At 46.9% G+C, this 19,456-nt stretch overlaps 1 protein-coding gene across 14 annotated transcripts in view; it reads right to left on the bottom strand.

The window, feature by feature from the left end:
• Positions 1–261: 261 nt before the first annotated feature.
• UNC13B (unc-13 homolog B) overlaps positions 262–19,456 on the bottom strand; it is a 217,056-nt gene continuing 197,861 nt past the window's right edge. For 6 of the 14 annotated variants that reach the window (XM_089913352.1, XM_089913351.1, XM_089913355.1 and 3 more), the window contains 16 exons: positions 14,086–14,213; positions 13,358–13,443; positions 8,985–9,111; positions 8,755–8,851; positions 8,382–8,525; positions 7,983–8,060; positions 7,435–7,512; positions 7,105–7,193; positions 6,713–6,865; positions 6,464–6,587; positions 6,297–6,353; positions 6,034–6,114; positions 4,966–5,113; positions 2,511–2,603; positions 2,172–2,331; positions 270–2,007 (listed from right to left, as the gene is read on the bottom strand). In XM_089913352.1, the coding sequence (XP_089769478.1) occupies positions 1,722–2,007; positions 2,172–2,331; positions 2,511–2,603; positions 4,966–5,113; positions 6,034–6,114; positions 6,297–6,353; positions 6,464–6,587; positions 6,713–6,865; positions 7,105–7,193; positions 7,435–7,512; positions 7,983–8,060; positions 8,382–8,525; positions 8,755–8,851; positions 8,985–9,111; positions 13,358–13,443; positions 14,086–14,213 (1,929 nt within the window). In that variant the 3' untranslated portion in view covers positions 270–1,721. Of the gene's footprint in view, positions 2,008–2,171; positions 2,351–2,510; positions 2,604–4,965; positions 5,114–6,033; positions 6,115–6,296; positions 6,354–6,463; positions 6,588–6,712; positions 7,194–7,434; positions 7,513–7,982; positions 8,061–8,381; positions 8,526–8,754; positions 8,852–8,984; positions 9,112–13,357; positions 13,444–14,085; positions 14,214–19,456 lie in introns of those variants that run through there. The other 8 variants (XM_089913350.1, XM_089913353.1, XM_089913362.1 and 5 more) reach the window with 7 other exon arrangements.

The following is a 19,456-nucleotide window of genomic DNA, read 5'->3' as shown; positions in this document are numbered from 1 at the left end:
GCTAGGAATGCGAGATAGTATGGAGGTACAGTCTCTCTTCAGTGTTGGGAGGGAAAAGGCGATACCCTCTCCTCGGGCGCCACCTTCGGGCGCCGCTTGCTCACCATCGCTCCGCAGCCACCGACTCCAGCGACCGCCATCTTAACGCACCTTTGCGCACAGGTGCCCCGGAGCCACACGCACGATCCGGGCAGAGTAGAGCTCCGCCTCCGGCCACGCCCCTCCTCCCCAAGCCCGCCTCCAACCACGTCCCCTTTCTCAGAAATCTGCCCCCTCTCCCCCAGCGGTTTGAGGCTCCACCACTTGGGGGTGGGCGGTGGCGGGTGGAGAGCAGGAAGGGACCACTTGTCTAAACCCTATCATTATATAAGGAAGTCATTTCTACAGCTTTCCACACTTTAACAGAATTATCAGACCCCAAAGGCTGCTATAAGATAATTTATTACAGACTAGCCAATAATCTCTTGTAACAATGGCACATACAATAATTTAAAACAGCAAAGATTCCTAGTTTCTTATTTCATGTAATAGCCAATGGACAATGCAGAGTCCTCAGGAAGTCCAAGAGGCTGCTACTGAGGTTATCGAAGGCCCTTCTCTGAGCAAGGGGCCTGGGAAGTCCACATGACCCTCTGGAAAAAGTTTTTCTCTGACCTCCCAGGGAGTGTTGAGGCCCCCCCTTTATCCAGCTGGTACAGAGGGATCACAGTCCAAGTTCCTTCTGTAGGGCTGAAGGTCTATGAGGGGAACTGCAGCTGACCTAGATGAAGGGGAGTGAGGACAAAGGCTGGATTCTTTCTGCAAGGGGGAGGACCACCAGAAGGCAGTGGCCATAGATGAAGAGGACTCTTTCTATATTGATTTCCACAACTTTTGGCTTTGTTCAGGGCTTTTTCACGAAGAAAATACAGTCCTCTCTCCTGGATCCTTCAACTAGCTCTCAGGTGCATACACTTAAGAAGAGCTTCTCATGTCCTGAAGCATCACTCCTCTTCCTAAAGGAGTGAGGTAGGGGGACTCATGGGCAGGTGGCCCCTGGTGCTTGGGTTCCAAAGAAATTCTGCTCAGGGCTCTGAAGCACCATGGGAACCTGGTTTTACTCATGACAGATAATCTGGGCAAGGGATTAGCAGAGCTCATTTCTGAAAGGTTTCTGGTTCAGTTTCAATGCCTTGTACTCACTTGAGCTACTCTACACCAGTAGATTCTGTTCAAGGGACAGGCTGAATTCTATTCTGTGTGCTCCTGCCCTGGCCATACTCCAATCCAGACCACAGGGCTCAGCAATACCTGTAGACTCAAATGATTACTTATCTAATTAGGCACAAGCTCCAGGCCCTCTAAACTTGTTCTTCTAATGATTGGTATGTATGGATTTAACTGGATAAGGTGTGGTATGGAGAGGGGTAGAGAAGGGTTGTGGGAGTGGAAGAACCTCTGCCAAGAATGGCTGACACTCTCAGAAACGTCTACCCCTCTGTGGAAAATCTCCCTGCCTGGTAACCCCCACAGCCCAGCTCCCAGCATCACAGACCTGCTGGTCAGGGACTCATGACCCTTTCTGTGCAAAGCCATACTCGCATCACCCCAAACTTTTCCTTCAACGTCCTTAACGGAATGAGTCAACCTCTTGACTACGAGGACCCTAAGATACACAGTAACTCCCATTAGCCCTGACTTGTGGAACTGGTGCCATCTGGTTGGCACAGGAGCCTAGGTGCTCAGCTCCCCTCCTCCACGGAACGAGACTCCGATTTGAGCTTCACAAACTCTCGGGCCACTTCGTCATTGCTCCTCTGAGACAGAATCCGGAGAATGGTCATGCCTGTCTCATCCATGTGGATCTTCCGGCCCAAGGGGCACCAACAGGCACAGCTGCCCTTGGCTGCCACGTCCCTCAGAGGCATCACAGCCAGCCCCAGAACACGATCCTCCCGGGCAAAGCAGTAATCCTTCACACATATTTGCAACTCATAGGCTTCTGGCCCCTCTTCATTTCCCAGGAGGCTGTGAGCACAGGGTAGATGGAAGGTGGGAGACCAGAGCTGAGGGCGTCCTCAAATGAATTCACCCCAGCTGCCATCCAGCCCATCCCTTCTCTCCCCTCTCAATTCTTACCCCCCAGATCAACCCCATCCCAGAGTCCTTCAGGCCCCCATCCCATAACTTACAAGTGAAATGTCTCATTGTACTTGGGGGCCCAGTTGTTGCTTTTTGACTTGGTTGTGAACTTCCTCTTCTTATCACTTTGGTGAGGGCCAACCATGGTTACTTCCACAAAGGGCCGGAACATACCGGCTGTCTGCCACTTGAGATCATTGGCAGCCACCACTGCACAAACATGGGAAACCTGTGAGAGATTCCATCAAGCATTCCCAGTTCCTGAGCCCTGGGTGGCATTCCCCTCGGAGGAGGGCTAAGCTGAAAGGCTGGGATAAGAGTCCCTGCCTTTGACTGATGAGGTCATGGGGCAAGAAAAGGTCTGGGGTCTGTAAGCCCATGCCACTCACCTTTCACTGTGACCTTGTGCTCCCCAGTTCCAGGATGTGTAAACAAGTCCACCTGAATAGAGACTTCTCCCACAGGATCATCCACACCGGACCCTGAGGGACAGACGGACAGATGATTCCCCCATTGGAGAACTTTAAGACTTTAGGCCTAATTATTCCAGGTAAAACCGTGGAGTTGGGAGGCTACTATCCTACATCCTAAAGCAAGAAGTAATCACCCACAGAAGCTATGGGGAAGTAAGTAATGGGAGAAGGAAAAGAACGGGGATAAAGAATGAGACTATGTATTAAAATACAAATCAGGGTGACAACATCTTAGGTGAAACCTCTTCCAGAACTGCACCTGGAATCTCTCAGGTTCCCCAAACCTCTCCCAGCCTGCAGAATTTTTCATTGAAAGTTGCTGGGAAAGGACAGTGCTGCCACCCTGTATTTTTGTCTGAGAATTATGTCCACCCCATGGTGTCTCAGCAGAACAATGCGGGTCCCATCTAGCCAAAAGCAGCACCTTCCCACCTGTGGAGGCCCCTTCTTGGGAGGCTGCCCCGTACAGAATGACTTTTTCCTACTCAAACCTGGACCTCTCTGCAAACAGCTCCCCAGTCCCTCTGGCCAATTTTCAGCCTCCCCTCTGCAGAGGCCTCACTCTATTTTGGGAAAACACCAGTACCCTACACCCCAGATAAAACTTCTTTGTCCTTAGATGGAGGGGTGGGGGAATTCTGAGGACAGCTATTGTTAACCCTGTCTCAGACTGTATGAATACACTGCCCATCTCTGAAACCTGGGATAGAGCCTCTGAACTCTGATACCTGGTTCCCCCAGCCCCAACATAAGCAGCTCATTCTAGTTCACAGGTGACAGTGTTAGATTCACATCTGCATGGTATATAACGTACCCTTTTCCGGCTGAATGTCCTCATTAGCAGTAAACCTAATACCTTTCCCATCATGCACTGAGTGAGGACAGGCAAGTCAAGAGGTAGCAGCAGTAGGACAGAGAAAGAAGAATCAGTTAGAGGTCTAAGGAGTTAACAGCCATTCAGAGCAGCTCTACACATATTCTGAGGGAGCACAGAGATGGGGTAGGGTGGAGAGAGAGGTCAAAGAACTGGAGTCAATGCTTGAATGCTCCAAATTATACTTAACAGTTTTAAGATGAACCAAATCATGGACAGAAGCAGTAGAACATACAGAGAGAAGGTTTCTGAGACCCACAGGGCACAAAAGAGAAAGTTGTAGGCTCTAATTTCCTAGGCCCTTAAATGATAAAGCAGTGCGTAGAAAACGTACACTCACAGTTGCATCCTCCCTGCAGTTGCCACCCCTGCCTGCTGTTACTTCATGTGTGCCCATTCGAGCCTCTCCTCATCTTTATATCTAGCTTAAAGCTCAATGTTCCCAAAAGGCCTTTTGGATTAACTCCTATCCTCCCTGATGTTACAGGCCTTTACATGTACTCAGCTCTGTGAAAGATCCCCATCTCCTTGAGCAAGGATCATAACTTCTTTTGCTCTGTTTTCTTCTCACTCTGGACTTGAAATAAGAACATACAGGGAAAATGGAGCAGTATTGCAGGTCCCTTGTATTTTTCACCTTCCATCAACTCTATTCTAACTGCTTAGATCCCTCTTCCCCTCTGGGTCAGCTCTGTGCTCCAGATCCACAGCTCAGTAAGGCCTAAGCCTTCCCACTCCCGCCTCCACCAGGTTCACTCCTCCAGGCAGCATGCCCAGGTTTCCCTGGAAGGAGCAACAACAACTGTGCCTTGAAGGTCCTTTCCAGGAGGACCTTCCCAGGGTGAGGGTCAGAATTTCAGTCTGAGCCATGTCTAGGCAGATGTGTTTTGTTATGAATGGGCCTGCCTGGAGGCAGGGAGGGGTTCTGAGAACTGGAAGTCACTGGGAGAAAATCAGCTGCCTGGGTTCCCTGTGCACTAGCATCACCCATGAGGCCAGAGTCTCAGCTCTGCAGAGCCCCATGATCCGCACCCTCCCTTCAACTGCTCCCGTGGTTTGCCTCTCTTAGTCTTCTCCTCACCCACACTGGAGAATCTGGAAAGTCTTTTGCTTTCTCTCCCCTGGACAGCTTCCAACTTAGGCTCCCAAAGCTATGAGTCTTCATGAGTGTCTCAACCACTCATTCTCAAGGCTTCCTCACAGATTTTTCCTACCCAACAGGGTATACTCCTTGAGCTCAACACACACGCACTGGCCAGATGATGTCTGGGAAAAGAAAGCTCAGGCACATTTCCCAGGTCTCTGTGGTTCTCCTATCTGGTTTGAGTGTGGGTTGGGGGTAAGTACTGGGATCCATCAAGAAATCCTGGTGTCTGAGTTTGAAGGGCTTTCTGAAGAAGTACTTGGATCCTCCCTGAGGGCTATAGGATACTGACTCCCTAGGGACAGAGATGTATCAGGGAGGGGAGGTGGGGACCCAAAGCCCTTAGGTCTTACCCTGGGCAATCTGTGAGCGCACAAAGGTCTTGATGAGTGTGTCTGTGGTCTGTGTGTACAGAGACAGGGCATAGCGTAGGGACTGCAGATCTGGGCTCTTCTCCAGGAATGTTTTCTTCAGCCCATTGCCTCCTGCATGAAAGTATTGCTGAAAGACAAGAATAACTGCTAACTGCTACTGCCTCATCCCCTTACAGAGAGGCAGCTCTCCAACAATGTAACTCAGAGAAATGACATCTGAGCAGACGCTCAGCGAAGATGCTGGAAGAGGATGGTGAGCCATTCAATAAACAGCAATATCAGGAATACCACACAAAGCCAGAGCCATAGTCTCTCAGGTGAAGAGTATTATTTGAATATCTGGCAGGAGTGGTAAGGGATGGCCACGTTTCTGGACGTGATGCTTGAAGGATGAATCTATCTGGACAAAGATATGTGACAGAAGCATTTCAGGAAGAGAGTAGTCAGAAGTGTTGCTTTACCCCTGGGAACGCTTAGAGCACTTTATACCTATGGCATACCTCTCCGAAGTGCCCTAAATCACAGCCCACACGTACCTGCCTTATTTATCACTTTACCAGGTTATAAGTATCTTGATGCTAGGAACTATATCTGATTCTCTCTGCATCCTTCATAGTGTATAGTGCCCAGAACACATGTTGCCTGGTTGAATACATGAATGTGTAATAGGAAAAATAATCCTTCGAAAACCCAAATGATCTTAAACATAAGTGAAGAGGTCAGCCAGATGTCGGGTATTAGGATCTGGAAGATTAATTCCCAGTGGGAAATATTCATGAATGACAATGAGGTACAAAGTGAACTAAACTGTCTGCAGAACCCAAGAATAATGTTCTAGGTCTGTGGCGATTCACCCGAGACCACACAGGAGGTGCCTTTTTGGTTGGTCCCCAGCAGGAATATGGAATAGCAGAGAAAGATATGGACAGAAAAATCACTCTCTTCTGGATGTGGGGTGGCAAGAGCCCGAGGGACACCTAATCTGGCAGAATGGAATGCCAGGACCAAGTGGTAGTAAGATTGTCTGGAGGAGGGGGAGGTCTCCACCTTGATGGTGTCCAGGGCGAGGTCAAGGACAGCACACTGCTTTGGAGTGAGACTCCGGGTTTCTTCTCGTGCCATGTGGTCCTAGAACCCCAGAGAAAGCGACAGCATCAGGACAGCTTATGGCTGCCATCAAAGTCTTTCCCCCACCTGTCAGCCACAGCTACATGTTCCTCTCCTTCCCCTCTGCTTCAGTCTTCAAAGCTCAAATTTCCTTCCTTCCAGGCAACCCCCAGCCTCAGAAGGACCCCACACATCCAGAGTACCTTGAGTTTGGAAAGGTGGCTCAGCTCCTTGGCAGCAGTGAAGATCAACTGGGTGCCCTGGGCAGAGAGCGAATCAGTGAAAAGCAGAGAACTCCAAACTCAATCAGGAAGCATGGAGCAGGTTTAGGGAGACACAGCAGGACGAAGTGGAAGGGAGGTGTCCTTACCGTCTGGTCAGTAAGTGGGGGCAGAACAATCATCCTCTCCATTGTATTCATTACCACCCGCCAGAGCTCCTTTAGTACCCGCTTCAGGACCGTCTTCTCACACACAGTGGCAAAAAGTGTGAGGCTGCAGGACCAGGCAACAGGTAAGGATGGGGTAAGTGCTTGAGAGCTCCCCCTCCCTGAGAGGCTCCTCTGTGACTGCTTCTGCCCTGTTCGTCCCTAAAGGACAGTCCTCAGTGCTGTACTCACTTGCCATCCAGGAAGTCCATGAGGGGCCGGAGCGCACCATCTGCATCTTGAGTCACTGAGGCCCGGGAGCTGGGGGATGCATTCCCTGGGCCCCGCACCTGGCCCAGGATGTCGGCCATTTGCTGAACACACTCATCAATCCGCACCTGGAAACTACACATGTGCCCACAGTGCAGCCCTCCCTGCCCCAAATGTACACTGTCCCTAAAGCAGCACCAGCTATTTGGTCCCACTCCAGCATACTCATGGTGTAGCTCCAACAGGGACAGCCAGCAGGAAGAGGGGGAAGATCCACATATGTGCAGCTGGGTGGATGAGTGTGGGGCAGGGGATCTGGGACTGGCCAGGCACCACACCTGGCTCTGAGGGCTGTGTGTTCTGGGGCCACCGACCTGTTTCCAAACACCATGCTGAGCTCATCCAGAACCGTATTCAGTTTCACCTGCAGCTCCTTCAGACTGTCTGCAGCTTCAGGGTCCAACTGTATCCACAGGAGGCAGGCTTGGCTAAGCTGGTTCTCTTATGCCTTCCTCCCTTCCTGTGCCCCCACTCCTCCCTCCTAGGGCCTCTACCCCAATGCCTACTCAAATCTCTCAGCTCAAACCACTCCAGACCCCAAGCTAAACTCCTGGTCTATACCCAGTCAGGAGAGGGTGGAGTTCTGTGGCCAGGGAGCTCAGGAACAAAGGGAAAGTGCAGCAACCCCAAACCTTAAGACTTACCTCCTTGCCTCCCATGGCCTCAAACATTTTCTCCAGCTGGACCCTCAGTTGCTGCATGTTGTTCATCAGGATGCAAGGCTTTGGGGACAGAGGGAGGTGTTGAGTTTGGCTCCATTCAGCACAGAACTCATCAGGCTAGAGTCCCTCCCTCTCTCACATTACTCCAAAAGCCACAGGGAATTTACAACACATATTACATGTGTCTCTCCCTAAGCACTGAGATCTGGAACCAATGCAGACAGCTCTCCTTGAATGAAGAGTAGAAGCAAATGTTTCTGCTTTCAAGCTGGGTGGGGGGCCCCAGGTGTTCATGGGATTACCCTTTATAACTCTCTGAATGTATTAAAAAGAAAGAAAGAAAGACTAAGCAAAGGCCTAGCTCAGTAGAGAATAAACTACCAAATGGAGGCACAAAGGAACTCCTCATCAGGTTCTTATTATTTTGTGGCATAATCTCAAGCACGGCCCTGCTGGGAATCACAAGTCAGGAGAATCACCCCACCCTTAGCTCTGAGGAGAGCTTCAAAAGCAAAAAGCCTAACCCTCACCATTTTCTCCTTTGTGCAATAAGCTGGGAAGTCCTTTGATAAGATGTCTGCATATTCCATCAGCACCTTCCCGATGGTCTGAGAAAAGAGGAGAAAAGGAAAGGAGAGGGAACCCTTAGCTCTACCCACAGGGATCTTACCTGAGGTTGTACTTCTCATCCCAGAACAGTAACAACAGGTATGCAAAGGGGAATGTCAAAGTAAGGCACAAATCTCCCTCTCAACCCCAGAACAGCACTGAAACAAACCCACCTGTCTGCCCCAGACTCAAGTAAAGGAGAATGGGGTAACGCCAGGCTTAACCCAAAGGCCATCACAATGAGGGGTTGAGCTCAGGCCTGTGGCTAGGCTGTGATGTGATGGAGGTAAGAGGGGAGGGGTAGGGAAGGTAATGGTCACCTTAGCAAATCTCCTCATGTAGTGGGCAAGGATGTTGGGGTCTGGGCATTCCAACTTCCGGATGATCTCAAAGCTCTGATTGAGCTGTGTGAAGACGTCCACCACAGAGCAGGAAAAGAGTGCGTGCTCTGATGTCTGCTGGAACTAAGGAAGGCCACACACAGGGTCATCTTCAGCTGCTACCTTTTCCCAAGTCTGTAAGGTTCTAAAGGGCTCTCTGCCCAGCAGGGGTGGCTCAGCGGCCCTCGACAGCCCTCCTTACGGACTCCACAAGGCAGGGACAGCCATCCTGGTTGAGCCCAGGAACTTCTGCTGATAGCTAATTGCTGGGAGACCTGGCCTGACCCCTGTGAAGCCCAAGGCCCCGACTTACCCCATCCTTCTTATCTCGTTCCAAGGCCCCACGCAGAAATTCCAGGGACACATCCTCATTCTCATCCAGCCACTGTAGGACAAACTGCTCAAACCACCTGCAGCCAGGCAGGAAAATTGGGGGTTGGAGCTAGTGGTTGGCATATACCATGTACCTGACTGTAAGGATACTGGCCTTGTCCAACCCCTAAGTGCCCCTCTTCCCTCTGCAGCCCCCACATGATGACTCACGCTGGGTACTCAGGCACCTGTCCCTGGAGGGCAGGCAGATCCCGCATGTATTCATTGTGGAGCCACTTCACCTTGAAGTGCAGGTTCATGTAGTCAGCACTCTTACACAGCCGGTCTTTCTCATGCTCTAGTGGTAGGGAGGAAGGCTGGGTCAGGTCCTGGCAGTAGAGGCCATGGTTCCTGAGCTTTCCCAAGGCAGCAGATCTAGTCAGGTGGCTCTATCAAATGTCTGAGAACAAGGGTGACTCCCAAGCACCTCCTCACAGCCACCTCCCTCTAACAGTGGGTACTCTGCTAAAAGCCTGGCCCAAATCTTTCTTTAGAGACTAAGCCAGACACCCAGATAAGGCCCACAGTCTTCCTGTGCTGGCTTTTGGAAGTGCAAGTGAGGTACTGGCCTCTGGTGAAGGAGAGGAGAAAAGGATGTAGGTGCTAAGGCTGATTAGTGGGGAAACTGCCCAGGACTGGAGAGACATGACAGTTTTCCAGGGCTTTTCTAATCCTGGTACCTGAGCCATTTCCTCAGATGGATTTAAATGAGATGAGCAGTCGTATATGACATAAATGGGTCACTGACAACCACACAGACACAGGGAAAACCAAAATGGGCCTGAGCTGACAGAACGAGCAGTTGAGCAGCCATGGTGTAACAGAATCTTGAAGTAAACTGAAGGGTCCCAGAGCAGAGCTGGGACACTGAAAAATGAACTCTCAAAGAAGTATGCAAACAAGTCAGTTTGGAAACACAGCCAGATGAAAGGGCCTTCCTGCTACAGAAAATGGGATGCTTATGGACTTGAAAGGTTATATAGCTGAATCTGCAGAGCCTTCTGGGAAATCTAGGATAAAGATCACCCACAGCTTGCCCAGAGAGTCTGGCACGGGCCACACCCACAGGCTTTCTTCATTTACCCCCTTTAGAGATGAAGCATTAGTTTGAACAATAAAAGCCAAATGTGTGCTTACATATAACAATGGTGAAAGCAAGCAAACTGGGGAGAGTACTAAGCAACAGAGAAGGGAAGATCATTGTCCTTGGAACTCTACTGCTCAACTCAGAGTTGCCATGGGTGATGCTCCTCCATGTCAAGGCAGAAGAGCCAGTCTGGGGCAGCCGGCCCTTGTGAATTAGTACAGCAGACACTCAAGGAGGAAACGGGAGCCCGGGATTCAGCCTCAAAAGGCTCCCTTGTTCCAGGAATTTCATCTCCTGGCATTGTAGGCAGCACCATCTCAACCCAAAGTTGCATTTGCAGTCTCTTCTATGAAGCAGTGAGCAAGAGAAGAGGAAACAGCAGTAAGACTAGAGGTAAAGGGACAACAACCAAAAGTTCTTACCACCCAGAAAGAGGACTTTTCGTATACGAATGACAGTGGATGCTTGTGACAGAGCAGAGACACCAATGAGCAATAAAGAAAGTGAAAAAATCAGGGACATCAGAGAGACTCTCTCAGGGCTTGCCCCTTCGCTCCCACCCTGCTGTCCTTAAACCAGGCCAAGAACCTAGAAACGTGAAAAGGTACCAGCAGGAGCGCCCTTCCTCCTTCCTGTTCAACAACCCACTAGAAGTGAAGCAATGCTGCTCCATCACTCCAGAGCTCCCTAACTGCTTTCTTCTAGGGACCTTCAAGTTACTGTATTTACAGAGAATTCTCACTTCCTCTGTCAATCCATCATCTGTACTCTGGTCCAAAACCCCAATTTCTAATTAACTTCTGTGGTACAAAAACACTGGGCACACTTTAAACTATTCTAACAATAGTAAGATTCCCACGGAGTCATGCTCCAGTAGTCGCTTGAGGTTGCTGACGGTGGGGTGTGGTGATCAGGGCTTGGTTAACCTGTCAAAAGGGGCAGAAGGGTATCTAAACCTTCTCCTGCCCGTGACTGCCACAATCCTCCCTCCATTCATCTTTCATCCTTGGAGAGTTCTTTCAACCTCATGATTTCAACTTTCCAGCTTGCTGATATCTCCCTGGTTCTGGTAATGTCTATACAAGGATTTGATGGAACATTTCACTTTGCCTGGGTTTAACTCCAGTCACCACCTTTTGCCATTTTAACATCTCCAGCTGAAGCTGGAGTATACACACTAATCTTACCCTCTTGTTCAATGCTGAGCATCATCCTCCAGTCTTCCTTCTTCCTCTTTATTCACATCCAATTAACTCACCAATCGCTGTTGATTTCATCTCCAAAACTCCTCTGGAATTTATCCATTTCTTTCTAGTTACACTTTTACCTGTCTAGGTCTCATTACCACCTTCGCTAACATGCATTACCACAATAATCTCCAAACTGGTCTTTCCTCCTCCAACCTATTCTCCATACTGTAGCCAGAGTGAGTGGCCTTTCTATATTAAAAATCTAGTTATGTTAATCCCTTTCTTAACATGGGATTGTTGTTCAATGCCTCTCAACTGCCCCAGGGTAGAGTCCAAAATCCTAAACATGGCTTAAAACCTCATATATGATCTAGCTCTGTCCTACTTCTCTATCTTCACCTCTCCTCTCTTCCCCTACACTCTAAAGTGCTAGTCACACTGAACTACTGCTTCCAGTTCCCCAAGCATGCCAGCTCTGTCTAGACCCCAGGTCTCTGAACATACTGTATCCTCTGCCTAAAATGCCTGTCTCTCCCTTCCCTGTCACTAATGCCCTCCCTCCCCACCAGCTAAGTTTTATCATCCTTCAGGTGTCAGTTTGTACATCACCTCCTCCAGAAAGCCTTCCCAGGTGCTCCTCCCAGGTCCAGGTTACATGGGTCTCCTCTCAGCACCCTATGCTTATTCCTTTAGTAGCACTTAACAACTTTGAATTGTAACTGCCAGTTTATAGGTCTGTTGTCTTGACTGATCTGGGAGCTTCTCAAGGGCTGGGGCTATGCCTCATTCATCTCAACTAGCACAGTGCGTGGCCCAAAGAAAATACTCAATACACTTGGTGAATCGGGTGGGGATTTACTGCAAAGGGGCATGAAGAAACTTTCTGTTAATATTTTAATTGGGACAGTAGTTACACAGGTTATCTTATTTGTCAAAACTCATCAAATTGTACTCTTAAAGTGTTTTTATTTTATTGTATGTATATTACACCTCAATAAAGTTGACTTTAAAAATACTGGGTGAATGATAGCGTTTTCACAGTTGGAGTCAACACTATCCTTTTATTAAACAGGTCTCCCTTTCTCTTGCCCTCCACCATTCTGACAATCACTAAGCCCTGTTACAACTTCCTTCCAATGTCTATCAAATCGCATTCTTCCTCTAAATTCCTCTGCTCTAATCCCAGCCCCATCCGCTCAGCCCTAAATGATCACATTATCTGCACTCTGCTTCCAGTCTCTCCCTGTTCCATCTGCCCCCGTTTTCCATTGAGGTAAAATCTTATAAAAATACTACTTTGTTAACATTGCATCTCTGCTCATCAGCCTTTAATAAATGCCAGGCAGTATGCTAAGTATGTCACATACATCTCAGTTACTTCATTAGCTCAATGAAATAGATGCTATCATCACTCCCATTTTATAGATGAGAAAATGGGAGCTCACAAAAGTTTAGTAGCTCAGTCTAAGAACACACTGTTGAGTAGGTGGTTAAACTGAGATTTGAAACCAGGTCAACATTAGTTCTTTCTCTTGAAGCAGTTCAAACCTTTTGTGTTTGTTTTAAACATATATATGTTTATTTATATATAAACATATATATGTTTTAACATATATAAAAAGACAGGAAATGCAGCTAAATAAGTGAGCACAGATGGGTATAAATGGGAAGGTCTGATACAGGTAGGGAGTGATATCTTTGTGGACCAAAGTGGGAAATGAATAAAAGAATAAGCTGAATGAACAAGATGAGTAATAATTGGTCTGTGACCCTGTTCTATAGGAGAAGTGAGGGAAGAAGTATCTTTCTGGCTTTGTCACACCAATCCAGAACAACTTTCAAGGAAAGTCAGGCCAGGCAGTCTACAGCATGAGAAAATAATCCTTACCTATCTATGTATTTAAGGTTCTGAGATTCTGTAAAACTGTAAAGATAAGTTTCATAAGACCATTCTCTAGTGAGCGGGCCACTTGAGAACACCCAGCATGGGAAGGGTTGATCTCTGGGCTGGGAAAGTTTTAAACAGGCACTTGCTCTAAAGCTGGAAGGAGGAACCTACATCCACACAGCAATTTCCATTATTCCTTTGGCTGAAGCTTTGCCTACCCAGCGCCTCCTGAGGCCTATCACCCACCATGCCTAAAATCACTCTAGTTTCTCACTGTATTATTCACCCAGAACTTGTAGTTGTCTGGGAGAAGAAAGGAACAGCAAACAAGGTGCTTGGACTAGGGGTCTGCAGCCCACTGCCTTGGGTACACCCTTACCCTCCAGTGCATATTTCATGTCTTGGGCAAAGAGTTGCCACATCACTTCTGCGCTGACTTTTCCCACATTCAACTCCTGAGGAAACCTGGATGATGGAAGAAGCCACAGTCAGAGAACATGGCAAGAGCCATTTGATTTGATTGCTTCCAAGGCTAACATGCCTAGTTCTTGGAGGTCAGGTCGAAGAGAGGAGAAGCCTAGGAAACAGGGCTACTAGGCTCAAACTGCAAAAAAGGGACCCAGGGGCCAGTGGTAGGACAAGTGGGGGCAGAGGATCCCCTCAGGCAAGGTGGCCCTAGGGGAGATGATGCCTAGAAGGCAGGGAATTGTGGCCAAGAGGAGAAGTGTTAAGGTTGGAAGACAGGCCCAGGCTAAATAAGTAGGAGGAGAAAGGGCAAGGAGGTGGGTATAAAAAGGCCCACTTTATTCATAGCAGACAGACACATACACACATGCTCTCTGGATCCCCTGGGACTCCTATGGCAGCCATTCCCAGAGGTCTCTCACTCAAGGGAGGCTGGCTCAGTCTGGGCAGGGCCCCCCATTATGTTTCCACACCTGTCTCCAGAAACAGTTACCCAGACAGATACAAGGGACAGAGGGACAGATGGACGAACAGGAGGAAGAGGTGGCACTGCAAACACATAGAGATAGGAAAGAAAGAGGCTGTTAGACAGATGGACAAACAAACCACTAAACAGATAGGGCCAAGTGAGGTGATACTTACTGGTTCAGAATGAGTGTGTAGGAATTCTTATCTTCCTCTATGATTGACACAACAAGCGTGATGAGTTTGGGCCAGAAATCCAGGTTCCTAATGCTGGGCCCTTGTTCCTCTGGAGGTAGCTCCTGATTCTTGTTCCCAAGGAGATGGTGATAGACAGTGAGAGTCAGAGTAGAGTATGGAGAGTCTTCCTCTCTCTCTTCCCCACTCCATGCCCCTTCCTTGAGAATCAGGGGCCCTTCCTCTCCTACAGCCTGTCTTCCACAAGACCACACCTGTTCTAGCAGAGGGGTGACCACCGGGAGGTCCTTGGACATGAAGAGTCTGTCCTTGAGAACTTCTCTCCCCAGCTCCAGGGCACTGTTCTGACAAGTTCGGTCAGGCATAAAGATGCCTGTCCCCCTTCCTCCTTCTCCCAGTACCTATGGATATAGTGACTTCTTGGCTGAAGTACGCAGCCCTTCCAGTCTAGTAGGTCTAGTTCCATGTGACCCACTGGCAGCCCTTCTCTTCTAGTGATGGCCCTCCTCTAATATCACCCCCTGCCCCACCACACACATGTACATCTCAACTCTGAAAAGCTCCTTCAAGTTCTGCAGGAGCTACGTAACAGACCTAGCATGCAGGTTGGCCCAGCCTTCAGTGAAGCAAAACTTCCCTTAACTTCCCTGAATGTTATTAGGGGGAAGAATTGCATCTAGAAAGTTATTTGCTTAGCTGGAAAAGAAAAGACCATGGAGAGCCAAGAATACTCAATGGAGAAAGGATAGTCTCTTCAATAAATGGTAATGGGAAAACTGGATATTCACAGGGAAAAGAATGAAATTGGACCCCTATCTCAAACCACCCACAAAAATTAACTCAAAATGGATTAAGGACTTAAATGTAAGACCTGAAACCATAAAACTCCTAGAAAAAAACATAGGGAAAAAGTTCATTGATATTGGTCTTGGCAATGATTTTTTGGATATGACAACAAAAGCAAAAATCAGTAAGTGGGACTACATCAAACTAAAAGTTGATTACATCAAACTAAAACACAGCAAAAGAAACAATCAACAAAATAAAAAGACTACCTACAGAATGGTGGAAAATATGTAAACCATGTATCTGAAAAGGGGTTAATTTCCAAAATATTAATATATATAAGGAACTCATACAACTCAATAGCAAAAAAAAAATCTGATTAAAAAATGGGCAGAGGACTTAGACATTTATCCAAAGGAAATATACAAATGCCCAACAAGTATATGGAGAGATGTTTAACATCACCAGTCATCAGGGAAATGCAAATCAATACCCCAATGAGATAACATACCTGTTAGAATAGCTATTATCAAAAAGAGAAGAGAGGGACTTCTCTGGTGGCACAGTGGTTAAGAATCCTCCTGCCAATGCAGGGGACATGGATTTGAGCCCTGGTCCAGGAAGATCCCACGTGCCATGAAGCAACTAAGCCCGTGTGCCACAACTACTGAGCCTGCACTCTAGAGCTCGTGAGCCACAACTACTGATCCCTCATGACACAACTACTGAAGCCTGCGCGCCTAGAGCCCATGCTCCACAACAAGAGAAGCCACTGCAATGAGAAGCCCACGCACCACAACGAAGAGCAGCCCCCACTTGCTGCAACTAGAGAAAGCCCGCGTGCAGCAACGAAGACCCAACGCAGCCAAAGATAAATAAATAAATAAATTTATTTTTTAAAAAAAGAAGAGATAAATGCTGGCGAGGATGTAGAGAAAAGGGATCCCTGGTGCACTGTTGGTGAGAATATAAGTTGGTATAGCTATTACCAAGAACACTATGGAGGTTCCTCAAAAACTTAAAAATATCACTACCATATGATCGAGCAATCCCACGTCTAGGTATATATCCAAAGGAAATGAAACCACTATCCTGAAGAGATGCCTGTACTCCCATGTTCATTGCTGCATTATTCACAATAGCCGAGACATGTAAATGACCTAAGTGTTCGTTGATAGAGGAATGGGTAAAGAAAATGTGGCACATAGATACAGTGAAATATTATTCAGTCATAAAAAAGAAGGAAACCCCGCCATTTGTGACAACACAGATGAACCTGAAGGTCATTATGCTAAGTGAAATAAGTCAGACAGTGAAAGACATATACTATATGATCTCACTTATATGTGGAATCTGAAAATATCAAACTCATAGAAACAGAGAGGAGAAGGTTGTTGCCAGAGGCTGAGGGGGTGGAGGAAATGGGGAGATGTTGGTCAAAGGGTACAAACTTTCAATTGCAAGATGAATTAAGTTCCAGGAATCACAGGTACAGCATGATGACTACAGATAACAATATATACTGTACTGTATACTTGAAAGATGCTATGAGAATAAAGCTTTAATGTTCTTACCATAACAGAAACAAAATGGTATTTATGTGAGTGAAGGATGTGTTAATTAACCTTATTGTGGTAGATGTTTCACAATATACACGTGTATCAAATCAACACATTGTATGCCTTAAACTTACACAATATTATATGACAATTATATCTCAGTAAAGCTGGGAAAAAAGAAAGAAAAGGCCTTGGCTGGGAAGAAACAAAGGAATACAATGGTGGATGGCAAATCCCAGATAGGACAAGTAAAGGTCACCACTGAAAGACTGAAATGGACATTATTTCCCACTGAGATAAGAGCAAAATTGGAATTGCCCAGGAGCACAGGAATAGGGTTTTTATGTAGGATGCCATATATCATCACAAATCTCCACAGTCCTTAATAAACCTGCATTACCAGGAAATTACTAGAAACCAGGACAGAATCCACATTTGGTTGATTCTGCCTCCTTAATATCACTGAAATACATCTTTTCCTTTTACTTGGCTCAGGCTCTTATCATTCAAGGATCTCCTAACTGGTCTCTGATCGTCAATCCAATCCTTCTACCACTCAGTTGTCAGTGATCTTTCTGGAAGGAATCTCATAGTGTTTACTCGTCCACCCTTCAAAAAAGGTCCAGCTCCATAGCTTGAAATAAAGGTCCTTCCGAATACAGCCTCTCTCTCAACCTCATACCTAACCACTCCCTTCTGTTGCAGCCATCACCACACCACTACCACCAATTATTTGGTGCTTACTATATGCCAGGGACTCTGCTAAGAACTCTGCATGAATTATCTCATTTAATCCTCATAACAACTCCATTGGGTAGAAATTATTATCACCTTCATTTTACAGATGAGGAGACTAAAGGACAGTGAGGTTCCATGACTTGACCAAGGTCATGTAGCTATAAACAGCAGAACCAAGATTTGACCCCAGACAGCTGAACTCTAAAGCCTGACACTGTAACTGGCATAATTAAATTGCTTATACTCCTTCGAATTAATAAACTCATTTACAATTCTGTGTCTCCAAACATTCCGTTTCCTCTATACGGTATCCCCCTCCTCCCCAGCCCCTTTCTTTAGCTAACTCATACTCATTGCTCAAAATTTATGTTGAGCTCTACCTTTTCTGAGAAGTATTCCCTGACACCCCTGGTTAGATGCCTCTCTCTGGGCTCCCAGAGCACCCTCTGTGAACCTCTCATATAGATGTAACAAACAACTACAACTACAATAAAATATAGTAAAAATAAAATAACAAAAACCAATAAATGTAGTAATTTGCCCCCACCTTCACCAAACAATGAGCTCCCCCAAAGCAGAAATGTGTCTTAATCATCTTTACATCCCTAGTGCTCGACCTGTTAAAAGAATGGATAGATGAATGAGCCAATGACTGAAGGTCAGTAGAGGGAAATAAAAGATACCAAGGGTTTACTTCAGTACAAATAATGAATAATGAGAAAATGAGAGTGAGAGAAAGTAAAAAACAGTTAGCAAAATACAAAGGCTAAAGAAAGTCCCTGAATGGTTTGTAAGGTCTCTTTCAAAGTCTAGGTTCATCTCATGCTAGGGAATAGCGACCAAATATTCAGACAGACCGCTGCATACTTGAAAGATAAAAGCTGCGAACAGTGTCTTTCCCCTACCAGAGAGAATCCACAGATGGATGACAGAGCCTCAAGTGTGGCAAGCTAAACAAAGACCCCAGGAAAACCTCCCATGGACTTCAGAACCAGTGGGAGGTTTTACAGACCTAAAAAGGAGAAAGTTGTGGGACTTGCCTGGTAACGCAGTGGTTAAGAAGCCGCCTGCCAATGCAGAGGACACAGGTTCGAGCCCTGGTCTGGTAAGATCCCACATGCCACGGAGCAATAAAGCCCGTGTGCCACAACTACTGAGCCTGTGCTCTAGAGCCCGTGAGCCACAACTACTGAGCCTGGGCCACAACTACTGAGCCCGTGAGCCACAACTACTGAAGCCCGCGTGCCTAGAGCCCATGATCCGCAACAAGAGAAGCCATCACAATGAGAAGCCCGCACACCACAACGAAGACCCAACGCAGCCAAAAACAAATAAAGGAGGAAGTTGTAAAGATAGTACCTGAACAAAAAGCAAATTTGACAATGCAAAGGGGGAGTATGAACAAGATTTTAGTCTTTACTAAGGTGCTCCTGGGAAGAATTACAAATTGGATGTCTTCACCAAAGGGTAAATGTCCCAGAGATTTAGGTTGTCCTCCCATCATTTGCTATCCAAATCCTACTGCCTTTCAAGGTCTATCTCAAATACCCTTGTTTTATGTAGCTTTTCCCAATATCTCATCAAGAGTGACTTCTTCCTCCTTCAAATTTATCTCTCTTTCAAGTCCCTTCTAACAGACTTTGGTTGGAGTTATACATATGCTTATGTGACTGTGAACTAACTGAAGGAGCACTATGCTTCCTCAGAGCTGGCCTAGAACAAACATTCAACACATATTTGTTGGACTGAAGGGAATCTACTCTACAAATGTGTGCTCAGCAAGACATTCCTAAAATATCAACTGTAACTGAGTAATTAGACCCAGAAGGAAGTCCTGGCTTTGAAATAAGACAAAAAAGGATACCACTGGAAGGATTTAGAAAAACATACAAAGTCACCAGGTACTGAGTTAAGATGCCAGCCTAAACCAGATGAAGTAGCTCAGCCTCCCAGAAGGACAGGGTTAGCCTTGATAGTCAGCTAATGAGTATGTCTCAGAAGACCATGCAGTGCAGAGAAAAGTGGTCAGAGGGAAAAGTTAAACATCCACAAGCCAGTAGCTTAGATCTCAGGGGAAGGGAGCCTGGAACATAGAGGGGTTCACATGAGTCAGAATAAAATTAACCTCGGGGGAAACCAAAGACTCTGGGAAGGACTAAGAATTCACCTACTCACCCCCTGAACTGTGCTCAAATGTAGGTCACTTTTCTTCAATACCAAAGTAAAACTTATTGTTGCCACTTCTGTTCAACTCAGTTATGTCACATCTT

Source organism: Delphinapterus leucas, chromosome 6 (genome assembly GCF_059928025.1).
Source record: "Delphinapterus leucas isolate spDelLeu-1000000601 "Yukka" chromosome 6, BTC_Dleu_Yukka2, whole genome shotgun sequence".
Classification (NCBI taxonomy): Eukaryota; Metazoa; Chordata; class Mammalia; order Artiodactyla; family Monodontidae; genus Delphinapterus; species Delphinapterus leucas.
This window is presented reverse-complemented; position numbering and strand designations above follow the sequence as displayed.